Here is a 25,286-nt window from a genome sequence, read left to right on the forward strand (position 1 = left end):
TATATACTCATCCCACAAGCACTTCACGCTTGTAGGTCTGCCAAATCCCAGCATGGACCATCCACCCAGCTGATAGCCCCTCCTGGACCCAGGGCCTCCTACTTGCTGGCTAGTCTGGCTTTGAAGTTGGACAAGAAATTGCAGACGCACACCCCAATGCATGCCAATTTTGGGGAAGATGCAAATGCTCGCCCCTGCTCTGTCCCAGCAGCTAGCACCAGGCACGTGGGCTGTGACCCATGGTCCTGCTCCAGCTGCTGGTGCTGAGTCCCTCACTTGCTCCACTCACGCTGATGCCCTCTAACATCTGGTTCTCAGCACACACAAACGCTCTTCCTGCCCCAGTGGCTGGTAGCCGAGACCCCCACCCACGCCAGGAGCTGACAGTGAGGACCCACTTGCTGCAATTGCTGGCACCAAATCCACTCACACCGCTCACCCCAGTAGTTGGTGCTCTGGCCACAAAGTCCATGGGACCTGTCGAGATGCTTTCAAGAGCTGTTGGCCCTGCAGCTACTGAAGTTGAGACCTTCACTCACTCCAGATACCGGCACCAAAGGCCAAGGGCTCCTAAATGCCCAGTCTGACTCTAGTTGCTGGCCCAGCATTTACTCACACAGGGCTGGCCAGTGGTCTGCAGTGGTTTGCATTTTGTCCTTTGCACGCACACACTCACAGGATAAGAGAAGTGAGATTACATTGAAATGAAGCTAAGAAAGGATTTAATACGAAGATAGGACAGACTGGGGGGGTCAGGTGAAGGGGTCAGTCATGCAAATGTACTGATTGGCAATGTTGTACTCATGTCCAGTCCTTTTATACCTGTTTCTATCTATTCCCCTCTTCATTCCTCCCCATCCCCTTTCCTTGCATGCACATTCCTTCATCAGTTTGCATAGTTCCACCACCACTCCTACTCTCTTGGAATATCACAAGTCCTCAAGTTCCTCTTTTTCATCCCATTTTATCAGTTTCAAAGTCCAGCTGTCTCTCCTTAAAGCTTTGATGGGAATTTCTTATTGACCATCAATTAGGAAGTGGAGATTTTTGGTCTTTGTCTATGAGGTTTGTGTTTGTCCTTGTTTATGGGCTTCCCCTATTACTTATACTCATTTTTGCATTGAAAAGGTCCTCAATCAGATAACCTTAATAAAGAATACTTTATCACCTTCCACATACCATTCCACAAGCTATCCATTACAAGCTTTGTTTTTAAACCAGTGGATCAACATCAATCCTAAATAAAGAGCCTCTTCAACACCTTTCTATTGAACCAAGAGAACTACAGGGACAGCAAGGAAAGGGCTCAGATGTGCTAGAGCAGCCCTTTTCTGCTTCACTTACATTCATCAAGGTCCAAAGACAGCCGAGCTCTTGTTATTCTCCCTTTCTGGAGGATTGCAAAGAGCTGTAATTCTGGTGCGGCGTGGCAATACAAAAAGGTTGACTGCAGCTAAATGTGCCTGAGCGTAAGAGCAGAGGGATGTTCACAGGGATGGGGAAACGGGGTACTTCCTCTAGACGTGCATCTTGCCTCTGTTTTCTCATTCAGGAGCTGAACTAACCAAAGTTCTGCACTTTGACTCTTTCAGCAACCCCTGGCTATGTCCCACCACCAGCTACTTTTGATTCTGAAGCCGTGGAGGGAGTACCGTCCGTTAACTCTGTTGGTCCCATGAGAAAAAAAAATGGTAACAAGTTTATAACATTTAAGGAAGCAGATGTGATGTTGGGTTTGATTGGCAAGTTGCACTGCAGTCAGTAGCGCTTGTGTGATGCATAAAGCACAGAATTTCTGGTATGGCCTATCTAGCTTGAACTCTAAGCTGGTCAACTCCTGGTGCAGATGGAGGTGTAAAAATATCCTACTCCAAACAGCTGCTGGATAGTCTGTTTTTTTGGGGAAGCTATGCTTAGCATATAACTATTGAAAATTCATTGAAATGAATTCCCCAGATCCCCTTTAGATCTCTTTTCATTGATGGAGATCCTGTCGGCAAGCTGTCAGTCCTTTGGCACAGTGGCCAGCAGTTCTGAAGTGTTCTGCCTGAATTGCTTTTGGACCTTGTGTGAATGTTACCTGGCCCTGGTGACTTACTGGATGTCTGTTTGATCTAATACGTTGTTTAGGATTACTTGAAATGGAGTTTCTTTGGTCTCGCGAGATGCTACACAGTGTGTCAGGTTTGAGAGTCTCCCCACCTTTGTCAGCAGTGAAGCCCATTGCAAGGAATTCATCGAGTTACTCTACTATTGGCATAACGTCCCTGCCAGCCCCTTCTGGAGTTGTTTGTCTTACTGTCATTTTCCAGGTCCTCTGCTTTGCTCAGTGAAACAGCAACACTAATTTTGGTTCAAGCATTTTTTTAAAGATAAGGACCCACCATTTTTTTGCAGTCACAGCATAACATTTTTAAAGTACAGTAAGAAAAGTGAGAGTTACTTTAATTTCTTACTTTGATTTTATAAAATAGAAGCTGGCTGGGGGGAGAGCCCCAAATGCTTTTGACTCTCTTTCTGACTATGATCCTGGCTGCAGATGACACGCAACCTGTGTATATTCCATGCTTTCTCAGGGCTGCTTAAAGTACAGCCTGAGCTATTTCCCTGCCTTACAGCCTCAACAGTGTTGAGCACGGTGCAGCTTTTATTTCTAAAGTTGCTTTTCTCTTTAAGGAAGGAAGAAAAAGTCTGATGGCAGCAAAGCCAGCTTTGCAGACCGTTCTCAAGCAGATGAAAGCTCTGAGGGAAACCAGCCTGATAATGAGCTCTCTGAGCTGGAGAAGGTAGGAATATACCCCTGGGGACTTGCAAGAAAGGCAGACAAATGAAAATGACTTAGAAAAAGAAACAAAATTTTTGCATTACTAAAATAATCAGGCAACTACCATTTCTAGACTCTGATCAGAAATTGAGATAAATCTGGAAAATACAGACCCTTGTAAGGATCATATTTCCCACTGTCTCCAGTCTGCTTCAGTCACATGCTCATTTTTCATATTTTCTTTGAGGTGTTTGATCAATGTATTCATCATAAGGCATATTAAAAATTATTCATTTTCATCCCATGTTAAGAGCTAGTTCCCAAACCTATCAGCTAATGAATTTTGGATTATGTTTCTTGTTCTTTGAAGCAAGGTCTTAAAGTATTGTCATCAAGTTGAGAATGCAAGGTCTGTGCTGGCTGAAGGAGCAAAGCCAGAGGAGTGTGCCTGGTTTTGGGCTCAGCATCCCAGGTGCTGAGATCTTATAAGAATTCCACAAGGCACCACTTCTACCTCTGTTACTAACAAATGTTATTCAGAGCCTATTTTATCCATTTCTGTGCAGCAAATACGTTTTTCCTACCTCCCTGGTTCTGTACAGGTATGATAACTGAGTCGAGTCTGATAATAAAGAGAGCAATAGAGAGCAACCCTGCAGAGAAGAGAGACTTGGGGTTTCTGGTGGACACAAGGCTCGACATGAGCCAGCAGCGCGTGCTCGTCCTGGGCTGCATCAAAAGAGGTGTGACCAGGTGGAGGGAGGGGATTGTGCCCCTCTGCTCTGCCCCTGTGAGGCCTCACCCCTGCTGCATCCAAGGATGATTAGCGGACTTGAGCACCTCTCCTGGAGAGGGGGCTGGGGGAGCTGGGCACGTTCAGCCTGGAGAAGGGAAGGCTTCGGAGAGACCTCATTGTGGTCTTTTAATGCTTAAAGGGGTCTTATAAAAAGGATAGAGAAGGACTCTTACTCGATTAGATAATGATAGGATAAGAGGGAATAGTCTTAAACTAAAAGAGGATGGATTTAGATTAGACATTAGGAGGAAATTCTTCACTGTAATGGTAGCGAGGCACTGGCACAGGCTGTCCAGAGAAGCTGTGGATGCCCCATCCCTGGAGGTGTTCAAGGCCAAGCTGGATGGGGCCTTGGTCAACCTGATCTAGTGGGTGGCATCTCTGCCTATGGCAGAGGGGTTGGAGTTAGATGATCTTTAAGGTCCCTTCCAAGACAAGCCATTCTATGAATAATGTCACTTACATTACAACAAATAAACAAAGTCTCAGATAGTTTGGGGAATTAATGTAACTAAACTTTCTTAGCTAAACAGAGTACAGGTCCCAGACTAATCCATAGATGCAATGCCCTATCCAGGACAACAGAATACAGAAATCCTGGTGTGAGCCACATATAACATACATTGGGTCACACGGCAGGGCTGCATGGAATGAAACTCTAAGAATGTATAGATATGATTAAAAGCAAGATAGCATCCCATGGCTTACCGTCCTGGTAGTTATCAAAGACAAAAACATTGGCCTTCCCCTTTTATGGTGCTTACGGGACACTGTCTTTTACCAAGTCCAGGATGAGTTTCATGATGGCCGTTGATTCATGGGAAGACGATAGCAAAGATTGTTCCAGTTTCCTAGATATTATTTTTTTTTTCCAGAAAGCTTTTAGTGACTTGTACGGTACAAAATGGAAATGATTCTGATTCTGCGTGCCCATCTCTGTATTAGCTACTGTGAATTCTTCTTAGTCTTGTTTCAGCCTGGCATGAAATATAAAAGACTCTGTGAAAGAAACAGCGTTATTTGAGCTAGTAAGTCTTATAGTTTTACAAGTTGCAAGCTGAATTCTGCCATTTACTTTTCAGACTGCTGCTGAGAGAGAGGCAGGGAACCCTCTGGCACAGCTGCAGAGTTATCGCCCCTACTTCCGAGAACTAGACCTGGAAGTGTTCACTGTACTCCACTGTGGGCTGCTGACAAAGTCTATCCTGGACACAGAGATGCATACAGAGGTGAGTGGAGCAGTACAAAAACATCCAGGTATGACTTTGTGTTATGTATTGCCTCTCTCTGAGGCCTTGTTTCCTTCTGATCCATTGAAATGGGTGGAAGATTGATCCAGGGCTGTGAGCTAGGTACCAGGAGAGAATCTGTCTGCAAAGAAAACGAAGTACCTCAGGGCACTGAGATAAAAAGGACTTTCCTTCTATATTAGACATGAAGTACAGCAACAATATTTTTTTTTTTTTAAAAAAAAGTAATTTTAATATTGCATATAACGGAAAAAGATACAGTGTAACATATGCATTTAACAGAAAGCAAGAGGCTTTAATACTGAATACTGCTCAGCTGCAGGATGTGGTGGCCTACCTATTACAGAGAACCTATGGCATTACAGTCCATGTTGCAAAAGCCAAATGTCTCAAGTTATCAGCAGATGAATCTGTGTAAGGGGAGGTTCAGGTTGGGTGTTAGGAAAAGATTCTTCACTGAGAGGGTGGTTGGGCACTGGAACAGGCTCCCCAAGGAAGTGGTTATGGCACCAAGCTTGTTGGAGTCCAAGAAGTGTTTGGACAATGCTCTCAGGCACGTGGTTTGATTTGTAAGTAGTCCTTTGTCGAGCCAGGAGTTGGACTCAATGTTCCTTGTGGGTCCCCTCCAGCTCAGGATATCCTATGATTCTAGATGGAAAACTGGGCTCAAATGTTGGATTAGTGTCATGGATGTGCCCTCCCTGGACAGGGTCCTGTTTACCATCTGGGAGCTTCTATAAAACTGCATTACTATGGATATGGAAAGCAGAAATGCTAAATTTTATTATGCTCTTTATAGGCAGGCTGAGTCCACCTGCAGTCTAATTTTGGTGCACAACAGTAGGATTAATAAACTATGAGAAGGGCACAGTAGACTGGAGTGTGGCCTGGCCTGCTCCATGGACAGCTATCTCTGTGGGTACAGAGTGCAGGACAGTTGGAAGACTGTGACAAATCTCCTGGCATATGTGGCAGTATTTCAAATTACGTCTTGGCTATTACTCAGTTGGTGATTTTTGTGACTCTTTGGACTCAAACCTCTTTTTATCCCTAGGATGCCAGTGGTATTTTGAACTTCAATGCATAAATTGGTTCTCTGTCAGTACTTGGGTGTTACTGGTGCCTGTTCCACCAGAGCACCAGGCTGACTTCATGCTTTGAGTAAGCAGAACCAATGTCCCATACCTGCAAGAGGGAGACAAAACCCTGGCATCTACCAAACTGGTCCCTGGCTGAGGTTAACTAAGCCAGGAGTTGTAAGTGGAAATGGAGGAGGTGAAGCTGAGCTTCAAGGCACCTACAACTAGGTCCTGAGTCCAGGAATTGACTGTCCTTCCTTATAATTACAGGCTAGTGAAATTGTGCAGCTGGGGCCTGCTGAATTGTACTTCCTCCTGGAGGACCTGTGCTGGAAGCTGGAACATGTGCTGACTCCAGGCTCCACAAGGAGAGTGCCCTTCTTAAAGGCATGTACAGCAGTAGCTAATGGTGCAAGGCCTGTACCAAGCAGAGCATGTCAGTGACTTCCACGCTTATCCTGAATGGATAAATGCTTTTCAGAATTATTTTCACTTAACAGCTAAATGTCCCAACTGTGTGTCAGAGCAGCATTTGTTCTTGCAAAAGAGATTTCTGTACCACTTCTCTGTCCAAGGGGACAAGACGTAGCTCAGGTTAGGCAGACAGAAGCTGTTGGACTCAGTTTTCTGTTGTTTTTTTTTTGTTTGTTTTTTGTTGTTTGTTTGTTTGCTTTGTAGTCTTTAGAACAGCACCTTGAGTGTAGTGACTCTTTGGTTTCCTGGCCGATGACTTCAGGAAGAATGTAAATGCATGTGGCCCATTGCATTAAACTATGAGAAATTCACTACACCAGTATACCTCTTCTTTATCTTTTTACCTATCTTAATTCCCATGTACAGAGACTGCCTTCTCTTAGTGTTTGAGTAAAACATGATGACCTAGATGTCATATCAGTTTTGTTCTCTCCACCAAATGTTATCCACTTGTCTGAGTTGGTGCTGGTTGTTTGGCAGAAGCCATTTTTTTTTATTCAGTGCCCCTTCCTGGCAGAGTATATGACATCAGGAATTGCACTGCTCTGAAGTAATCTAAGTTATTCTCAAGTACCTCACACAAAATTATTCTCAAGTAAGATTGATGAAGTGACTTTAAACTTTTGGGTTTGCTGCAGGAAAGAGGCTACAAGGATATTGGCTTTACCCACCTGCGTCAGAGATCCCCTAAGGAAGTTGCTGTGTGTGTAGTCAAGCTACTAAAGCCACTGTGTAATCACATGGAGAACATGCACAATTACTTCCAGGTCAGTGGGCAGCAATTTTGACTCAAAAAAATCATCAGGTTTTGTTGCCTCTCAAAGTATTTTTGGTTTTGTTTGTGGGGGAAAAGAGAGTGGTGTTTTGGTGTCTTGAGTGGGTTTTTTAGTTTGTTTTTTTAAACATGGAATTTATAGAAATGGATTGTTGTGCCGTTGTCTTTCCTTGGAATGGCATGTAATGAATGATTTGTTCTGTATTAAAGGCAGTTACACAAAATCAGGGTGTGGTAGACGAACCAGGAGTGAACATCCAGGAGCACCAGATGATGTCCTCTTGTTACCAACAGCTGCTACTAACTTTTCGCTTCCTATTTGCTTGGTGAGTTCATGCAAAAGAGTATATAATTGCATAAATAAACAAGGTCTCTTTACTGCTTCCTTTTCTTCTTCCCTTCCTTTAAAGCGTTTGTACCCAGCACATGGCCTGTTAGTCATGCAGAACAACACACTGCGTACATGCACACAACACACTGGAGACATTTAAACACTTTGTAGTTATGTCAACCTTTGTTGTCGACCCTGAACTAAACCAGTAGGTGATTAACAGTGAATGCAGGGTAGTCTGAAGCATAGAACTGGCCAGAATTCAGTGTGTTAATCTGTGTGGTTTCGGATTAAGACCAACGTAAGAGGCATACTCTCACACCTGGCTGTGCAACTCTCATTTTGCCTAAGGATCTTGGAATTTCTTACCCCTAAGTCCCCTTGTCTCAGGCTAATTTGTCATTGCCTGAATCCTGAGCAATAAAAGACTTTCTTTTGTCAATGGATAGGATGAATGTGTGTTTCATTAATGAAAAGCCTATGCTGCTCATGTACTTGAACTGGATTCATAAATGCCAAACTCAGTGCATGTGCAGTAGGGATTTAACCTCTGCATCTGCTAATATAATTCTGAATACCATCATAGAAGTGTTTTTTTTTGAATCCTAATTTAGATCTGTATGTAGAAAGCACTTTACCTTTGTTGTACTTCAAAAACATCAGTAACTGTAAAAAGAGTATGAAAGGCAGTAGCAGAACGCAAATAACTGTGACTTTGGCACTCCCTAAACTTTAAATGCTCAGTTATTAAAGTTATATTCTCTTTAATATTTAGCAGAATTTTCTACTTTTCTTTCTCTCTTCCATTGCCCTGGCAGTTGCAGGGAAAAAGATGGTGTATTCAAACCAGGCTTGCTGTTAAAATTGTGGGGTTTTTTTGTGTGTGTGCCCTATAACTTTCATATTTCTGGGCTCTTCTTGAATATCAGCTTCTTTATTTTTCTTGTTGCAAACATATGCCTAGATATGCTTTTGTATCTGATATCTCTCCTCTTTATAGTCTGATGATAAACTGGACTTTTTTTTCTGCCCTCAGGAATGGTTTTTCTCAGCATGAGAATGCTGACTTGCTAAGGTCAGCTCTCCAGGTAGTTGCAGACAGGCTAAAGCCAGGAGAGACGGAATTTCTTCTTCTTGAGGAGCTGATAAGGTAGGATCAATATTTCCCAAGCTTTGAAAGTGATGAATTTCAAGCAGTCTTTTTTTTTGTGGGCATTATGGGTAAATGTGTGTTTGGGAGCTCTCATAGAAATGATACCACCTTTGAACAGGGGATTTTGCATTTAGTCGAACGATAGTGCAGTCAAAGATAATAAAATGTTGCTACAGGATTGTAAGATGTGCATCAGTCTATGCATCTCATTTGTAAGTGAGCTATTTGAGACTAGGAGATCAAGTAGGATTCACAGAAGGAATGAGTAGGTTCTGGGTAGTTAAAATGTCTGTAGGGACATGAGGCAAAAGCAGTGTATAAAGATGTTGCTAAACTTGAAGTGACTGGAGCCTGAGAAAAGTTTCTCAGTGATTGACTTTTGTTCTACTAGAGGTTGTCTACCCCTTCTTCAAAGAAGGGTCTAATACTCCTCTTTTATTTATGTGCTTATGGGAGATTACCCTATTTACACTGTCTTTACCTTTTCTCTTTCCTGTCATTCCCCAGCGAGAGTTTCCAGTACCTACTGAATTTCCAGCAGAGCGTTCCCAGCTTCCAGTGTGCATTCATCCTCACTCAGCTCCTGATTGCCATCTCTGAGAAACCAATGGCTGGCTGGAAGAAAGAGAAAATGGGTAATGTGTGAAGAACCTCTTCTCCCAGATTAGTTTTCATGCTGTCCTTTGCCAGTAAATCTTCAGTTCTATCTCTGGAGTGCATGTTTTTGGGGAGAGTTTTCCTCTCACTATCCTAGCAGTCTCACCGGGGTGAACAGTCCTAGCCACTAATAAAAGGAACTGAAGTAAACGTATTTGAAGCTGTTTGATATTTGTTTTACTGTGCCTCAGTCACGTGCAGAAAGGCAGACTCCAGCTCCTTTGGTTGGTGTTTTTAAAATCAGAGCCTCACAACTTTTAAGAGTTTTAAGAGTTTCTGCTGTTTAATTTTGGTATCAGTTTAACCATTGATGATGGAGCTAACCACAGACATAATCAGACGTAACTTCCTTTAAAATAAACTGTCCATATAGAGCTGTTACTTCAGGGTGGAGAGGGGAATGTTTATCTGTTAACCCCATACAACAAATGTTCTCAGTCAATAGAACCGCCCTTCTTAGGGATTAGGACCAGCTTTGTAGGAGGGACAACATTCAAGCAGATGAGGCATAGGCATGCTTGCAGGTAATATACAAGAAAAATACTTGCTCTCAACTTGAAATTCTTTATTTCAGTGTATGACAGTCAGCGCTCTCAGCTGTATCTTGTCATACTGAGACATCTCTAGAATTTGTCTTTCTCAGATGCCCATAGCCACTCAGAATGATAAGTTCTCATCTTTGAGAGATATGATAAATCCCATCTTTGGGATTTTACTGTTTTAAACAGGCCCACGTTGAGAGAACTGCCTGCTGACCATGTCAAGGAATAATAAATTTTAACTAATAATTTCCTGTTTTAAAATATTTCTGCAAGAAAAAAACAGGTTTGTTAGTGCTTTTGATTTATGAAACCTGTAAACTTCAAACTTACCTTTTAATATTCACTATTACAGAGCTGTAGCCAAAAAGAAAAGTCGCTTGCTATTGGAATTCCATGAATGAAATGCGTGCCCTAAGGGTTGCATATCACCATATTTAAATAGTTGGCTCACTGTAGGAGCTACCAAAGACCTAATACTTAACATTAGCTGGAGATGGATGCCTTATGATGAGAGTAGGTATTCTGGACCAGGAACACACTGGATCTATGTATATTTTGTTATCGTGATAGGCCATGGAACAGTTTGGGTTGTAAGGGACCTTAAAGATCATTTAGTTCCAACCCCTCGTCATGGGCCAGATTGCTCAAAGCCTGTCCAACCTTGCCTTGAACACTTCTAGGGATGGCGGCATCCACAACTGTTCCAGTGCCTCACCACCCTCATAGTGAAGAATTTCTTTCAAATTAGAAAGTTTAATTTAAACCTACTCTCTTTTAACTTGTGACCTTACTGCACTTAGGGAAAGTGCTTTCTGATTTACTAAAGTTCAGGCCTGATGAAGAGTAGCGATGCTGTGATCTTTTGACAAGCCATTTGGACACATGGCCTTTTTATGGAAGAAGGAAATTGTTTTAGATTCTTGGGAACCAAAACACGTCCAATTTCTTCTGTAAGTTATTCCTTATCTTTTACAGCTTTGCTGGCAAAGCAGTTCCTCTGCCGGTCCTGGGTGAAACCCAGTGGGGACCAAGAGAAGGGCAGCCAGTTCAACAGCGCGCTGCATACTCTGCTCTGGTAAGACTCAAGCTGTTGTAAGAGCATGCTGAAACACTCTATAGAAATTTTTCTAGTCGTTACTGTTGTTGCAGAGGGATGACTCCTCTCAGTCATTACCCTCATATTTTAAGGATACAATGAGTGGTAAGAAGAATTCTGTTAGTCATTGGCCATAGAAGCATGCTTAGACCTCATGTTTGCTAGACAATAGTTTGTCAGTGTACAGCAACACATTACAGGTATGTGTGCATACATGTATAAATATGGATGTGGACTAAAATGTCTGGTTTTGTTTTCACAAAAGTGAACACAAATCTGCTCTCACTGAAGTCAAGGAGAGCAGGACTGAGTCTTAGGTGAAATATAATCACCAAATCAAAAGATGGTGAAGGTTGGAAGGAACCTTTGGAGGTCACTGTTCCAACTCCCCTACTCTAACAGGTACCCCTCAGAGCAGGCTGCCAAGGATTGAAAGAGGGTTTGTAACTTTCGGAAGAAGGGACAGGCAACTCAGGAGGACTACAGAGCTGTTGTGAGGTTATTACAGGGAGGAAATCAGAAGAGCCAAAGCCCAACTAGAGTTTAATTTGGCCACTACAGTAAAAGACAATAAACATATAAGTGTATAAACAAGAAAAGGAGGGCTAAGGAGAATCTCCATCCTATATTGGATGCAGAGAGAAAAAGTGATGAGAGATGAGAAAAAGGCTGAGCTACTTTAATGCCTTCTTTGACTCAGACTTTATTAGTGAGACTAGTTGTTCCCAGGGTACTCAACCCGCTGAGCTGGGAGGCAGAGGCAGGGAGCAGAATGAAGCCCTTATTATTCCAAGGGGAATGGTTAGCCACCTACTACACCACCTGAACACATACAGATCTATGCGGCCATATGGGATCCACCCAAGAGTACTGAAGGAGTGCTCACCAAGCCACTTCTAATGATTTATCAGCAGCCCTGGCTATCCAGGAAGGTCTCAGTTGACTGGAGGTTAGCAAACGTGACGCCTGTCTACAAGGACAGCAAGGAGGCTCTGGGGAACTGCAGGCCTGTCGGTCTGACCTTGGTGCCAGGGAAGGTGATGGAACAGATCATCCTGAGTGCCCTCACACAGCACATGCAGAACAAACAGGTGATCAGAGCCAGTCAGCATGGGTTTATGAAAGGCAGGTCCTGCCTGACTAACCTGATCTACTTCTGTGAGAGCATGACCTATTTAGTGGATGTGGGAAAGGCTGTAGACTTTGTTTACTTGAACTTTAGTAAAGCAGTTGATACTGTTTCCCACAGCCTTCTCCTCGAGAAACTGGCTGCTCGTGGCTTGGATGGCTGTGCCGTTCACTAGGTAAAAAATAACTGGCTGCATGGCCAGGTCCCAAGGGTCGCTATGAATGGAGTTAAATCCGTCTGGCAGCCAGTCACAAGTGGTCTTCCCCAGGGCTCAGTACTGGGGCCAGCTTTGGTTAACATTACATACATATCCCTGTAGTTCCCTGGGTCCTTTTTGAAGGTAGGAGTGATGCTTTTCCTCTAGTCCTCAGGCACCTCTACCAGTCACTATTGCTTTGGATTTCCTATGTAAGAGTGGCATAAAAGTGAGCTTCACAATTTTAGGCCACGTGTTGCAGGTAGTTCAAGAATTTTCTGGGTTATTCTGTGCAATATTTACTGGTGAACTAAGCTTGTTTCGGATTTAGTGTCTACCTAGAGCACACAGATAACATCTTGAAAGCTATAGAAGAAATCTCCAGTGTTGGTGTTCCTGAATTGATCAACTCTGCCAAAGATGGATGTTCTTCTACGTATCCTACACTGAGCAGGTAATTATATCAGTAGAGACTTTGTATATCACAAGATGCACAATGACTTTTTATATTCAATTATTTTGTAGTCTATTATAGTTTCATGCTAGTACTGCCGTGGACAGCTCTGGGCACTTCTAAACTTTTTTTTTGGCAGTCCAAAATAGGTTAGTGCGTAGTTAGCTTTAAATGGATGTGGAATGTCATTGTGCATTGCCGCAATATTAACTTTATTATTTGTGAGCCGTTTCAATTGGAGAATGAACTGCCATCCATCATCAAGTATGCTGCCTCTTTAAGTGCTGCTACTGTTGTGATATAAAGCACTCTAAAAGTCACCTTCATAGACCTGGGGCAGCTCTAAGCAGTCCTGGGCTGGTATGTGGTTTGCAAAAGCTCTGTACATGGACTCAGGGTATTCCTGCTACCAGCACAGGAATTAAGAAGCATGGCTTACCTAGGGATGGCCAAATTTCCTGCACTTCAGAACAACTAAAATCTTCTTAGATCTTTGGAGAGACATGCTTATGAGTCCTAGGCTCAGTCTTCTTGGATTTGCTACTAAGGAGAATGCTCAGCTGGGCAATCTTTAAATATTCCACATTGTTCTGGGGACAAGAAGTCTGTCTAGATGCTCAGGGATGGCTTTTAATTTTGCTCTCGCTTACTCCACAGGCAGACATTCCCAGTTTTCTTCAGAGTAATGATAGCTCAGCTGGAGAGTTCAGTGAAAAGCATCCCAGCTGGGAAACCATCAGACTCAAGTGAGGTAGGAAAACAAATGCAATGGAATCGTTGAGGGGAAAAGGGCATAAGTTAAACTATACAGTATAATAAAGTTGTACAGCTTTTAAAGGAATCTACTGCTGAACGTGGTCTGTGAAAAGCAGTCAGAGAGGCTCATTGATCATACAAAACTGATACACAGGAGTAGCATCCTTTTTTTCTTGGTTTGCACCATGTAAAAAACAGTAAATTCATTAGAAGCTATAACTGGAAATCAGATAGTAATCAGCAAAATAAAAAGCTTTGCAGTTGGCCTGCACACCTGTGTGGCAGCACAAAATTATTCTCCAACCAAGAGTTTCTCTAAGATCGAGGAAGTGTATTAACTCTGAGCGTTTTTTAAGGCGTGTGGGAACTGATCAGGCTGGCATTGCCATTGAGTGGTTTTGCTCTGATAAATCTGCCTGTGGGGAAGCTTTGTCCATCTGTTCTCAAAAACAACCATGCTTTGGGTACAGTTCTTCAAGCCAATTCCTTATCCATTGAACGGTCCACCCTTAAATACCTTCCCTCTCTAGTTTGGAGATCAGGATGTGATGTGGGACCGTGTCAAAGGCCTTACAGAAGTCCAGGTAGATGACATTGGTTGGTTTTCCCTTGTCAACTGATGCAGTCACTCCATCATAGAAGGCCACCAGATTGGTCAGGCACGATTTGCCCTTGGTGAAGCCGTGCTGGCTGTCTCGGATCACCTCCTTGTCTTTCATGTGCCTTAACATTGTTTCCAGGAGGTTCTAATTATGGTCCCCTTGCATCCCACTAGACACAACTGGAGAAACTGCTGCAGTGGAACATTGCTGTGCGGAATTTCCATATCCTTGTTAACTTGGTCAAGGTGAGGATTGATGATGATCTGGGATATTTTTCTGGTTTTACCTTCAGATTCCTAGCAATGTACCCAGGTTCGTGAGCACAAGGGAAGAATGTGAAGGATGATTTACTAGTGAAATAACCTGGAAGTGGTAATTAAAGGCAATTACAATTTGTGTACAAGGCTTTCCATTTAGCTTTCTCTTTAGTACTTTCTAATTCTACAGTCTGCACATCTTACTAATATAGTTGTCACAAATAAAAAGTCTGTAAAAGGGAAGGATGATGTACAGTGGTGCAGGCAAAGTACAGAATGACCCCCCTATCATCTAGTACAATATCTTGTGTATGACAGAGTCCACTGCCAGCTGTGGAAGAGGCAGATGGAAGAAGCCTTACAGGTAGATCTGGAATAGCATCTGACAGAAGGAGGCATTCTCCTGCTGTACTCAGTTAGAGGCAGGCTAATACTCTGAACTCAGAAGGCTTGGATTCCTGTCTAGAACTTCCATTCAGTGTTTATCTGATAGCCCTCAGCTTCTCACTCACACCCAATGTGTGCTTCCTTTGAACCCTGCCAATGTTTCAGGTCACCCTGTGGTGATAAATTCCAGAGGCCAGCCCCACTGGATGAAATATTCCCTTCCATCAGTTTTTGAGTTGGCACAATCAGTGTCACCGATTGTGACCATGTTTTGGGCAGAAGGTAGCAAGTATGGCTGCACTTTGCTCTATGCCTAGATTGATCATTACTGTTTGCTTTTGTCATATTTGCAGCAAGTTCAGGTTTTTCAAGTACAGCTTATGAGTTCTGGTGAATTGAGCTGGATTCTTCTGTACAACAGCATTCACTGGGGCCCTACCTGCACTCCAGATTCTCTCACAGCACCTGCCATCTGAGAGCATAAAGGGTAGAGCTGACTCAACTAGTTGTGTTTTTTGCAGTCCATAGCAGCACCAGAGTACCTTCTCAGCCTTTACTGACATCTGTGTGCTATGCCAGTTAAAATGCTCATTATTAGGTTATAGAATTGGTCACTGGCAAAAAATATACATGCAAAAATATACCAGAAGAAAGCCCACAAGAGAGCTGAGACCATCTATTTGGTTTCTTTGTTGTTAGACCACAGCTGCGTGACCTGTGCAGTGACACCTGCTGCCTTTTCATGGCTGACACCATTAATATAACAGCTTCATTATTTCCTCCAAAATACATTATTTTGAACGCCTTAGTTTTGCTTTGTCTGTTAGGCAGTTACTTGCCCACCAGCTGGACTGGGTCTCTCAGTTCCCAGACTATCAATAATTTCAGACTCACTGGGATGATTTTGTGCCATCTGCAAAAGGTATACCTCCCTGCTCCCTTTAGATGACTGCATAGCCATCCTGCAAAGTACTTCTGTCTGACAACCGCTACATTTCATGCACTTACATGGTGTTCTCTGTTGAAATTTGAGAATGGATGGTGCCTTAGAACAGATTTCACACACTGTGAATGAATGGCTTGTAACTGAGGGCTATTTGCAATTGTCTGCTGTGCTTGTGTTGTTGCCTTTAGACTTGCAGACTGATCTAGCTCTCCTCTTGCCCACGTAGGTATTTGACAGCAGGCCTGTGCTCAACATCTGCCTGAAGGTAAGCAAGAATTCAAAATATTTGAAGAGAGCTATTAAAATACCAGCTTTCTTGAATCACTGCTTCCAGTGAAGAAAAGAGTAGTTACTTATTTCTCTGGAAGAAGCAGATATAACTTATTCTCATACACTTAGCTGTCTTCCAGTTATCCTTCTCAAATGGCTCAGTCACAAAGACTTTGCTGCTAATGGCATTACTGACTTAAGCCCTTTTCTGTCTCTCCTTTCCCTGGGGTACTTCAAATCAGAGGAGACATCACAGCGGGCAGGTTTCCTTTGGAGCCCAGAGAGACAGTGTGTCCTCCTGCAACTCTTCCTTTTCTGGCTAGGATTTACGTAGTGACTCTGTCATTTTCTTTACTTAGATTTATCACCAGTTTGCTAGTGAATAAAACCAGGGATGCGTACAATTATGAGACCATGTACAAGACCATGTATGAGCCTACCTTTGCAGTGACTAGAGTGGGACCCTTTACTGAGCTTGTACATTCCAGTACAGCTTTTACATGAACATTATCTTTTACTAAGCAAGAACAGTCTCTCCAGGATAGCTTGAAAGAATGTATTACTCTTATCTGACTTCATGATGGTTCTTTGAAAAGGAATTTAAATTTGCCTTCTAATGTATTTATTGTTCTTTTATAGTATGGACGTCTTTTTGTAGAAGCATTTCTGAAGCTTGCCATGCCTCTCCTGGATCACAGCTTTAAAAAACATAGGGTAAATATTTTGGAGATAGAACTATCTAGAACTGGTTGAGAAGCATGACTGATACTTGCTCTAAGGAGATTCCTGCCTTTGGTCAAATGTTGGCACAACACTTGCAGTGCTTCATGACAAATGTGTCTGCTGTTTCCAGCTGTGCTGCTGTTACATGCCTGTGCAGTGCTCTCTTAGCAAACAGATTGCTATTTGTGAGCTCTTTGCCATGAACTCTTGGAAAAGCTGAATGGATTCACTGTTAGCAAAGGAAGCCCTCTCGACCTCCTTCTCCTTCAAAAGTTACCACCACAAAGGTGTCCCTCAAAGTAGGAAGCTCACGTTGCGCAGTTGGTGTTGGTGGGGTCTAGGGATCTAGTGGGAGGGTGTTTTTGCAAAAATTCTTTTTTTTGAGCAGTTTTGAGCAGTACAACATGCATGAATGCAGATGGACTGAGCAACCTCAGTGCTCTATGTAATAAGCAAGAACAGTCCATTTATTCCCTTTCCTTTGTTGCAAGATGAACTTCCTTTGCTGGTGAGACTCATTCTTTGGCTCCGTCTTCACAACTTGTCTGATTCTTTAATAGATAACCCATTTCTGTTGCAAATATGAGATCTGTTCTCATGGCTGTTTGGTGGAATGAGGTTATCAAAAAGATATCTAGTCATTACTACTGCACAATAGAAAGTGCCTCATAATTTGCTCAGTAGAGAGAATTGATGCCCAGAGTTCACGTTGGAAGTGTTTCAAATATCACAATCTAGCAGTATGTTACGTATTTTCCTTCCGGTTCCCCTGATAAAGAAGGTTGTACTTGAGCAAAGATGTGACAAGACGGTCTTGATCTTAAATGTTCCACTTTCACTGTTAGGTTCCAAAGTCTGACTCAAAATCAGTTTTCAAATTGCTTGGCCTGATAGTGCTTATAATGTGTGATCCTACTTCTGTTACCAGTTACTTGACGATGTGCACGGTGCAAGTCTCCTGTGGTTTGTCCCGTTCATCTGATGATCTCTGCATCATATCTTTAAAAAGATTACTGGGACTCTCGCATTATTCTTGTTTTCCTTATGGAAAAATCCTTTGACCATGATTTGCTGATCTACTTTTTTTTTTTTTTTATTGCAGGATGATGTGCAGGGTTTGCTGAAAACCTTGCAGCTGAGTACCAGGCAACTTCATCACATGTGTGGCCACTCCAAGGTAAGATAACTTCCAATTGCAGCACAAACTCCTGTCATAAGAATTGATTATTTTCCTCTCACTGTTTTTTCTAGGGCATAGACAGGTTCTACTTGCAGGCTTACAGCAGTATCAGTTAGAGCAAAAGCTCTGGGAGGAGGAGAAATAGCCTTAGTTAATGGCCCTAGAGTTGAAGTATTTGGTTTGGAAGTGGCTGAGGTGGATATCAGATCAGGTTAGCGTACCCTATTTTTTAGGACAGGTTCTTGATATCTTCGGCCGTTGGCATCTGCAAGAGGATGTTTCTGAGGACACAAGCTAAGACCCTAGAGACCTGGAATAAAGTACAAGTGCTAGACTGATAATATGGGAGAGAAGCCTTGGCAAAGATCAACAGCCTTGTGAGTTAAAAGAATGGACAAGGCAAAACCATATTCAAAATCCTCTTGAGGTGCCTTTTTGGCTTTATACATTTATATTAAAGAATAGGGCAAAGGGAGAGGAGTAAGATGGTGACACCCAACCAGTCTGCAGTTCTCTATAGGAGACTGGGGGAACGAAGGAAGAAGACTAGCACCCTGCTTGCAGTGTGGAGAGCCAGTACTTAGCAAAAGAGAGAATCACAGGGGAAAAATGCAGTAAAAAGGAATTTCACTTGTCAGACTCCTCAGAGCTCCAAGAACATGTCTGAGAAAAGCTTTTCCAAAGTAGTTGAAGCAGTGCTCCCCAAGCTAGATTTGCTAGCAATGTAATCCAGAGCTGGCATCAGGAGCAGAAAAGCCTCGCTGAAAAACAGAACGTGCCATTGCAGCTCTCAGCATAGAGGAGAACCTGTCTAATCAGTCTTGTGAACTAGAGCCTAGCACAAACCCTGGAAATGATAAAAAGCCAGTCTGACACTTGAAACTTAATTCCTCGTGCCCACTTTAAAGTCCCAGTTCACCTCAAAAGCAGCATAACACCACTGCAGCTTGTGATGGTTGCTTTTGCACTTGACCTGGATATCTAAGCGTGGTGTCCCACAGTCCCTCTTAGCAAATAACTGTGATTAGTGAACACCTTTGTTTTACAATTGTTCTTGTATCCACTGCAATCTGATCAGGTTTCTGTGCCAAATCGTTTTGGCAAGAGTGAGAAGGCAGCGACTGATTCTAGGCAAATAAATAAATGTATGCAATGAATGAAGAGGATTACCTGAAAATTACCTGTGTGGAGTTAATGCCAACATTTGTTGAAACGGTCTTGATATCATTTTCATACAACACTAGTAGATGCTCACTGACTTACATGTGGTGTTATCTAACATTTGCTACTCCCTCAATATGAATGTCTTTAAAGAACTTCTCGTACCAGATAGCAGTGATCAGCTTCACCTGAGGTATTTAGCATTTGCTCTTCTGCATCAGCTTGCATATCTAATGCTGGACATAAGGGGACAGATTTTTCCAAAGGACCTGGTGCTTTGTCGAGTCTCCAAACTGCTTGCAGGAAACTGGATGGGTTCCAAGACCCAGGGAGCACTGTGGTGTTGGTAGTGTCACTGGCAAGGTCTTCCCTGATTAAGTTCTGATTAATGCTGACGATTGCTAGCTCCTGCCTCTTACGCAGACCAGAGAACAGATTGCTGTTGGTACTCAGTTGCTCATTCCCTGCTGGCAGAACACGAAGCAAGGCAGTGCCCCTCTTCCCATACATGCTGAACTCGTCCAAGAAATAAAGTTAATCTGATTTCAGACTACAGCTAATGAGAGCAAGAAGCTTGCAAAGTATTCTCGTGAATGAAGAAAACACTTATGCACAAAGTAATTGTTCATGACTCTTGGCAGGTTCTCTGGTTTAGCAATGGCTCTAGATCCAAGCCTAGCAGGAAGGGACTGCTCAGACAAGCACGCTCACCTGGAGCTAAATCTCACACAATACTTGGCATAGCTGCCCTTCCTCAGCTGATTTTTGCTTACATCAGCTCCAACTGTCGTAGTCCTCCAAAAGCCAGTGCTGCTTTGGTCTGCATAAGCTGGCTTTGGAGTTGATAGTGCAAATACATTCCATGTAGCTAAGGTAAAGGAACTATGTCAGGCACTAAGCAAGAAAAGATTGTCATCACAGTGGTTTATTCAACACCTTTCTCATGCTGTCTTCTCTGTATTTGGGAATCTGGCAATTTCCTGACGTGAAACTCCCTCGGGATTAGTTTGCAGTTTGTGGCTATCAGCAAGCAGCTACTTCCCTTCCTAGGCAGGGAGTGTGGTGGTCTGCAGTTTGTAGTGTCGCTTTTTGCTGTGCATTGGATCTGTGCAATTGTCCATTGCTGACCTACATAGAAGGTTGATATTTCACCATTAGCTTGCACGTGAGAGCCAGATTTACCCAAACATTATCAGTTGCACGTGCCACCAGCAGCAGTGCATCTTTCAGACACTTGTGTGCAAGCAAGCTGTGGCTGCCATGAGCAAGGTGGCAGCAGTGTGAGATCTGTCTGTCAGGAGCTGTGTTGTTCTTGGAGGAAAGAGCAAGTGACACCAGCCTGTTGCTGAGAGGATGGAGCAAATGAAAAGCAGATTCTCAAAAGATTTCCCAAGGGTCAGCAGAATTCATCTGACTTGGTAGAGATGTTAGTGGCCTGCCTGTAAGGTTTATGAGAAAAGCTGAGGATCCTCCTGTTCTTACCCTGAGAGGATGCAGCTGCTTGGGTTATTGGAAATGACTTATTTGCTGTTTTAGACAAAATGCTTGTCTGAGTTTTATTTTTGTATGTGAAAGAATTTGGCTAAGAAATTACATAGTCTGGGCAACCTTTGCAAGAACTGTGTCCCATCCCTCCCACCTGTATAACCATGGCTTGGACTAGCCCAGTTTCCTGTAACATCAGAACATAATTTGCCAATGAAATTCTCCTCCCAGCCTGAGTCTGTACTGCCTAATTTTTACAGGCAGAAAATGTAGGCAAGAATCAATTGTAACCATGTTGTTCAACTGTTTTGTAGATTCGCCAAGATATTGGACTGACTAACCATGTGCCTTTGTTGAAGAAGTCACTGGAACAATTTGTATACCGAGTAAAGGCAATGCTGGCATTCAACCACTGCCAGGAGGCATTCTGGGTGGGCATCCTCAAAAATCGGGATCTTCAGGTGAGAATTGTTTGGGGCAATTATAAGCTGGGAAAGGATGGTGCTCACCTTACCCCGACAGCTGTAACTCTGCCTTGGTGTGTGGGTAGTATCGAAAGGCTGCATTCAATGTGGCCATACTACAGCCGTATCTAGTGCAGCAGGAAACATTTTACGTCAAGTTTTCAAGGTCCTGCATCTCTGGGGGCTTTCTCACAGTGTGCCTCTCACACTGAAGGGGTCAGCTCTTCTTGTTCCCAACAAGTGGGTATGGGGACCCTTCCTCTCCTCAGGGCTAAGAACTTGCAAAAGGAGGAGGTGACCCCTCTTGAACACCTCTTTGTGTCTGCATGGCTGTCCACACGTTAACGGAAACCCGTTCTGGCCATTTTCTTCATCTTGCACTCTAAAGGCAGGCCAGCCAGAACAAAGCCTGCTTTTTACCCAAAACCTATTTATTCGAGACAGTAACGAAAACGCCTTCTTCCATTCCATCCCAGCACGCTTTTGCTACTTCACATACACTCAACACAGGTCTCCTGTGTTAAATTTAGGGAGAAGAGATTTTGTCTCAAGCTTCTGAAGCCAGGGACTCTGAGGAGGACTCTGCAGAAAGTCCCGCTGAGGTACGGCTGTGAGGGCACCGCCGCCTGGCCCCCGCTTAGAGGTGTACGGGTGGTGACGGCGGGATGCTGGAGCCCTGCTTTCCTCTCGGCTGCATCCTCTGCGCCCCTCTTAACGCCCCCACGAAGGCACGGCGGCGGGCGAGCCCCCGTGCCCCCTGCCCTGGCTGTGCTGCCAGCGCCCCCCGGTTCTGAGGCCGGCCTCTCCCGCAGGAGCCCAGCGGCGCGGCGGGCGAGAGCGCCTCGGACGGCAGCGACCAGGAGGAGGAGGAAGAGGAGGAGGAAGGCCGGGGGGCGGCGGGGCCGGGCCGCGGCCCTGCCCCCTGAGCTCCGCGGCGGCCGGGGCGGGGAAGGGGAAGGGGAAGGGGAGGGACCGGGGGGGGCGGGGGGAAGGCGGCCGAGGCGGGCGGAGCGCGGCGGCGGCCATGTCGGTGCAGGAGGACCCGGTGCAGCGGGAGATCCACCAGGACTGGGCCAACCGCGAGTACATCGAGGTGATCACCAGCTCCATCAAGAAGATCGCCGACTTCCTCAACTCCTTCGGTGAGGGGGCTGGGCTGGGCTGAGCGGGGCCGGGCCGGGGGGCCGGGGCGGGGGCCGCGGTGCGTCTCACTGCCGCTCCCGCAGACATGTCGTGCCGCTCCCGCCTGGCCACCCTGAACGAGAAGCTGACGGCGCTGGAGCGCAGGATCGAGTACATCGAGGCGCGGGTGAGCCTTGCGGTGGGCCCGGGGGCGGCGGGGCCGGGCGCGGGGCGGGCCCCGCCTGAGGCGCTCCCTCTCGCGGCAGGTCACCAAGGGCGAGACGCTGACATAGGCCGGGGGCGGCCCCGGGCCCCCCGCCGCTGGAGCACCGCCGTCCCACGGCCTGCACCGGGCCCGCCGCCGCCTCCTCCGCTCGTGTTGCCAATAAACCGCTGTGCTCCTGCCCTGCCTGCTCTCTGCCTGCCCGGGACCGGCTGCTGCGCGGCTGCCTGCCACCCTAAGGGATGTCCGGAGCCCGCCCTCCTGCCTGCCCACCCCTCCGGCCCCGCGGGGTCCGGGCTCTCGATCCTCCCCTTTGCAGAGGGGAGACGCTCCCGGCGCCTCAGGCCTGGCTGCTGGTGACTCCGTGAGGCATCCGGCCAGCGTGCCTCAGCCTCCGAGGTGCTTTGTGCTCCTGCTGGGGTCCGGAGGAAAAGCTGGTGATCCTGAGGGTTTGCGGGGTGACTCAGCCTGCGCCTGTGCACGCTGTAAGGGCTAGCTGGGGGCAGCAGGCTCACCCGTGTCGTGCACGTAGCACCGAGAGCACCCTTTGATAGCATCAAGGAAGAGGTATGTCTCCTCCTCTGGGAGGCAAGTGTCAAGGAGAAAGCAATCTCTCCTCCCTTTGTACCACTCTTCCATTTTTCTCGGTTCTTCAGGGGGCATCTAAAGCTGCTATCTCACTGCTCTTATTTTTATTGTGGAGACCATGGGGTTGGGGTCAGTAAAAGTCTTCTTGCTTCCCAGCAGGCTTTAAACGTCTCCGTACATTATTCAGCTTGAAAGCTCACCTTTTTGTGGTGATAATGTAACGTCAGCAGTTTTTACTGAACACCTGAGTAACTGTGTTCCCCTTTTTATCATCAAGGCTGGCAGGTCTGACATCAGCTGGCTGTACCCCAGTATGTGTTTTCTCCCAAAGTCGTGGCTTTGCTGTCCATGGGAAGTCCTGTTTTATCTGCCATTTGAGTAAGAAAACTCCAAGCTTCCTTGCTGTTGCATAGCCAGTTGCATGTGCTTTCCTGTCAGGTCAGGATGCACATCCAGGAGGTTTGGCTGCTTCTGCTGTGTAGTTCTAGCAGAAAGAACTGTTTTGTACCAGCCCAGCAGAGCTTACAGCAAAGAGTGGGGATGTTGTGCTTTTGCTCAGGGGTGCTGTCATACAAGGTAGGTAGAGGGAAAGCACCTAGCTCTTCTTGGAAGGCAGTTGCACTGTGACCCACACTCATCAAAAGTCCACCCATGACTCACGTGCTGCCTATTCTGGATGTGCTCATGGGTGGGCTGGTATGGAGTCCGTGGAGATAATTGATACTTGTCTGGATGAGGCCCTGAACAGCTTGATTGGACTTGAAGTTAGCCCCACTTTGAATGCGTGTGTGAAGTGGGGTGGGGTGAGCTAGTCCCTTCTGCCTAAATCATCGTAAGATTCTTCAGCCTAAAATGAAATAGGAGACAGGATTTTCTGGGTGGAGAAGCCTGGTTCTCAGGATACTTCAGCTGCTGCTGCAGTGTGCAGCCTTGGAGTAGATAGAACTTTGATATGTTCAAAGCACTTGGATTATTGTATAGAGTGGAGAATTCTGCTGGTCTGTCTCAAAATCACAGTGGCTGAGCCCAACAGGGACCCCCGGAGGCCACCTGGTGCCCTGCTCCAGCAGGGCCACCCAGCGCACGCTGCCCAGGACCACGTTCGGGAGGCTGCTGTCTGGCTCCAAGAAGAGGGACTCACGGCCTCTCTGGGCAACCTGGGCCGCTGCTCCGTCCCCCACACGGTACACCAGCACGTGCTGACGTTCAGAGAGAACCTCCTGTGGTCCGGTTTGTGCCCGCTGCCGCTCGCCCTGTCCCTGGGCATTACTGCCAAGAGCCTGGCTCCATCCTCCCCGCACCCTCCCCTTGGGTGATTTGGGACATGGACGAGATCCCCCTGAGCCTCCTCTTCAGGCTTAGTCCCAGCTCTCCCGGCCTGTCCTCCCTGGAGAGATGTTCGGTACCTTCAGCATCTTTGTGGCCCTTCCTTGGGCTCTCTGGATATGATGCCCTAGGCACCTACATTAAATTTTTTTTGGCATGGATTCACGTATTCTAAATCAGGAGACTTGATTTTTTTTTTCTTTTGTGCATTTTCCCCACCACACATTTAATGTAGCAGGAGATTAAAGCATGCTGTGTATGCATCCTTTTGCACTGAGAGAGCCGAGTGCTCAGGTAGCCCTGCAGCTCTGCTTGGTGCCAGCTGACCAGTCCAGGACCTCGCCTCAGAGGCTGAACCAGAGAGCAAGCTCATCCAAAGCCTCTTACGAATCTGCCTGAATGGAGCAGTTTCATTAGAGCCAGAGCCACAGCCCTAACTTGAGAAATGTCTGCACAGCGAGAGCTGTGCCCCTGCTTGTAGGGAGCACTACCTGTCACACAGGCAGCCAGACCTCACAGAGGGAGCGATCAGAGCAGTCCCGCAGTCCTCATTTGGGTCAACAATTCCCAGATCTCCAGGTCTGGGAATCAGAGATAGTACTGAATTTTTCACCGTTTTTCTGGTGGCAGCAGAAAAGTGAGAAAATGCAAAGTTTAAATTCAGGCTCCATGCCATGGAAGTTGCAGTCGATGATCCAAAGCACACGTTTTAACATACGTTATTCTCAAATAATTGTAGCTACTAGTTGTGGTTTTACTCAGCCGGGCAGCTGAGCTCCACTGCAACTGCTCTCTCACTCCCCCTCCTCAAAGGGAAAGGGGGAGAAAATATGATGAAAAGGGCTCAAGGGTTGCCCATCACTCAAGCCTGCCCATCACTTCAAGGTGGAGGAAAAATAAAAGTAAGAAGATCACAAGCCTTTTCCTGAAGGTGGTGGTCTTGCTGGCCTGCTGTCAGATCAGGTGTAGGCTTGTTTGCACAATTCAGCTGAGGGATGTGCAGTGCTGGGCTGGATCCCAATGATTTTAAGCCATCGTCCTTTGAATTGTCTTCTGCTACGTCAGGGAACATTCATGCTAAGGTTTGTCCTTGCTTATTT

General features: G+C 45.4%; 2 protein-coding genes across 4 annotated transcripts in view; both read left to right on the forward strand.

Annotated features, from left to right (window-relative positions):
* Nucleotides 1-21,948, forward strand: part of FANCD2 (FA complementation group D2) — a 50,197-nt gene extending 28,249 nt beyond the window's left edge. For 2 of the 3 annotated variants that reach the window (XM_080606545.1, XM_080606544.1), the window contains 18 exons: nt 1,593-1,691; nt 2,677-2,786; nt 4,643-4,789; nt 6,160-6,276; nt 7,002-7,130; nt 7,349-7,464; nt 8,506-8,619; nt 9,130-9,257; nt 10,797-10,896; nt 12,574-12,696; nt 13,354-13,447; nt 14,228-14,299; nt 15,871-15,909; nt 16,554-16,628; nt 17,740-17,814; nt 20,778-20,924; nt 21,458-21,529; nt 21,740-21,948. In XM_080606545.1, the coding sequence (XP_080462671.1) occupies nt 1,593-1,691; nt 2,677-2,786; nt 4,643-4,789; nt 6,160-6,276; nt 7,002-7,130; nt 7,349-7,464; nt 8,506-8,619; nt 9,130-9,257; nt 10,797-10,896; nt 12,574-12,696; nt 13,354-13,447; nt 14,228-14,299; nt 15,871-15,909; nt 16,554-16,628; nt 17,740-17,814; nt 20,778-20,924; nt 21,458-21,529; nt 21,740-21,853 (1,871 nt within the window). In that variant the 3' untranslated portion in view covers nt 21,854-21,948. The remainder of the gene's footprint in view (nt 1-1,592; nt 1,692-2,676; nt 2,787-4,642; nt 4,790-6,159; nt 6,277-7,001; nt 7,131-7,348; nt 7,465-8,505; nt 8,620-9,129; nt 9,258-10,796; nt 10,897-12,573; nt 12,697-13,353; nt 13,448-14,227; nt 14,300-15,870; nt 15,910-16,553; nt 16,629-17,739; nt 17,815-20,777; nt 20,925-21,457; nt 21,530-21,739) is intronic. The other variant, XM_080606543.1, reaches the window with a different exon arrangement.
* BRK1 (BRICK1 subunit of SCAR/WAVE actin nucleating complex) lies at nt 21,873-23,015 on the forward strand. The gene is made up of 3 exons (XM_080606562.1): nt 21,873-22,069; nt 22,154-22,236; nt 22,316-23,015. The coding sequence occupies exons 1-3, from the start codon at nt 21,952-21,954 to the stop codon at nt 22,340-22,342; spliced, it is 228 nt and encodes a 75-aa protein (XP_080462688.1). The 5' UTR covers nt 21,873-21,951; the 3' UTR covers nt 22,343-23,015.
* The last annotated feature ends 2,271 nt before the right edge of the window (nt 23,016-25,286 follow it).

The sequence above is a fragment of the Anser brachyrhynchus genome (assembly GCF_964034855.1).
Source record: "Anser brachyrhynchus genome assembly, chromosome: 10".
NCBI lineage: Eukaryota > Metazoa > Chordata > Aves > Anseriformes > Anatidae > Anser > Anser brachyrhynchus.

What these genes read in the sequence shown, in the direction of transcription:
- BRK1 (XM_080606562.1), top strand. Translation starts at nt 21,952, where the DNA reads ATGTCGGTGCAGGAGGACCCGGTGCAGCGGGAGATCCACCAGGACTGG. An exon ending in CGACTTCCTCAACTCCTTCG is followed by an intron (nt 22,070 to 22,153) that starts GTGAGGGGGCTG and finishes CCGCTCCCGCAG; the next exon opens with ACATGTCGTGCCGCTCCCGC. An exon ending in TCGAGTACATCGAGGCGCGG is followed by an intron (nt 22,237 to 22,315) that starts GTGAGCCTTGCG and finishes CTCTCGCGGCAG; the next exon opens with GTCACCAAGGGCGAGACGCT.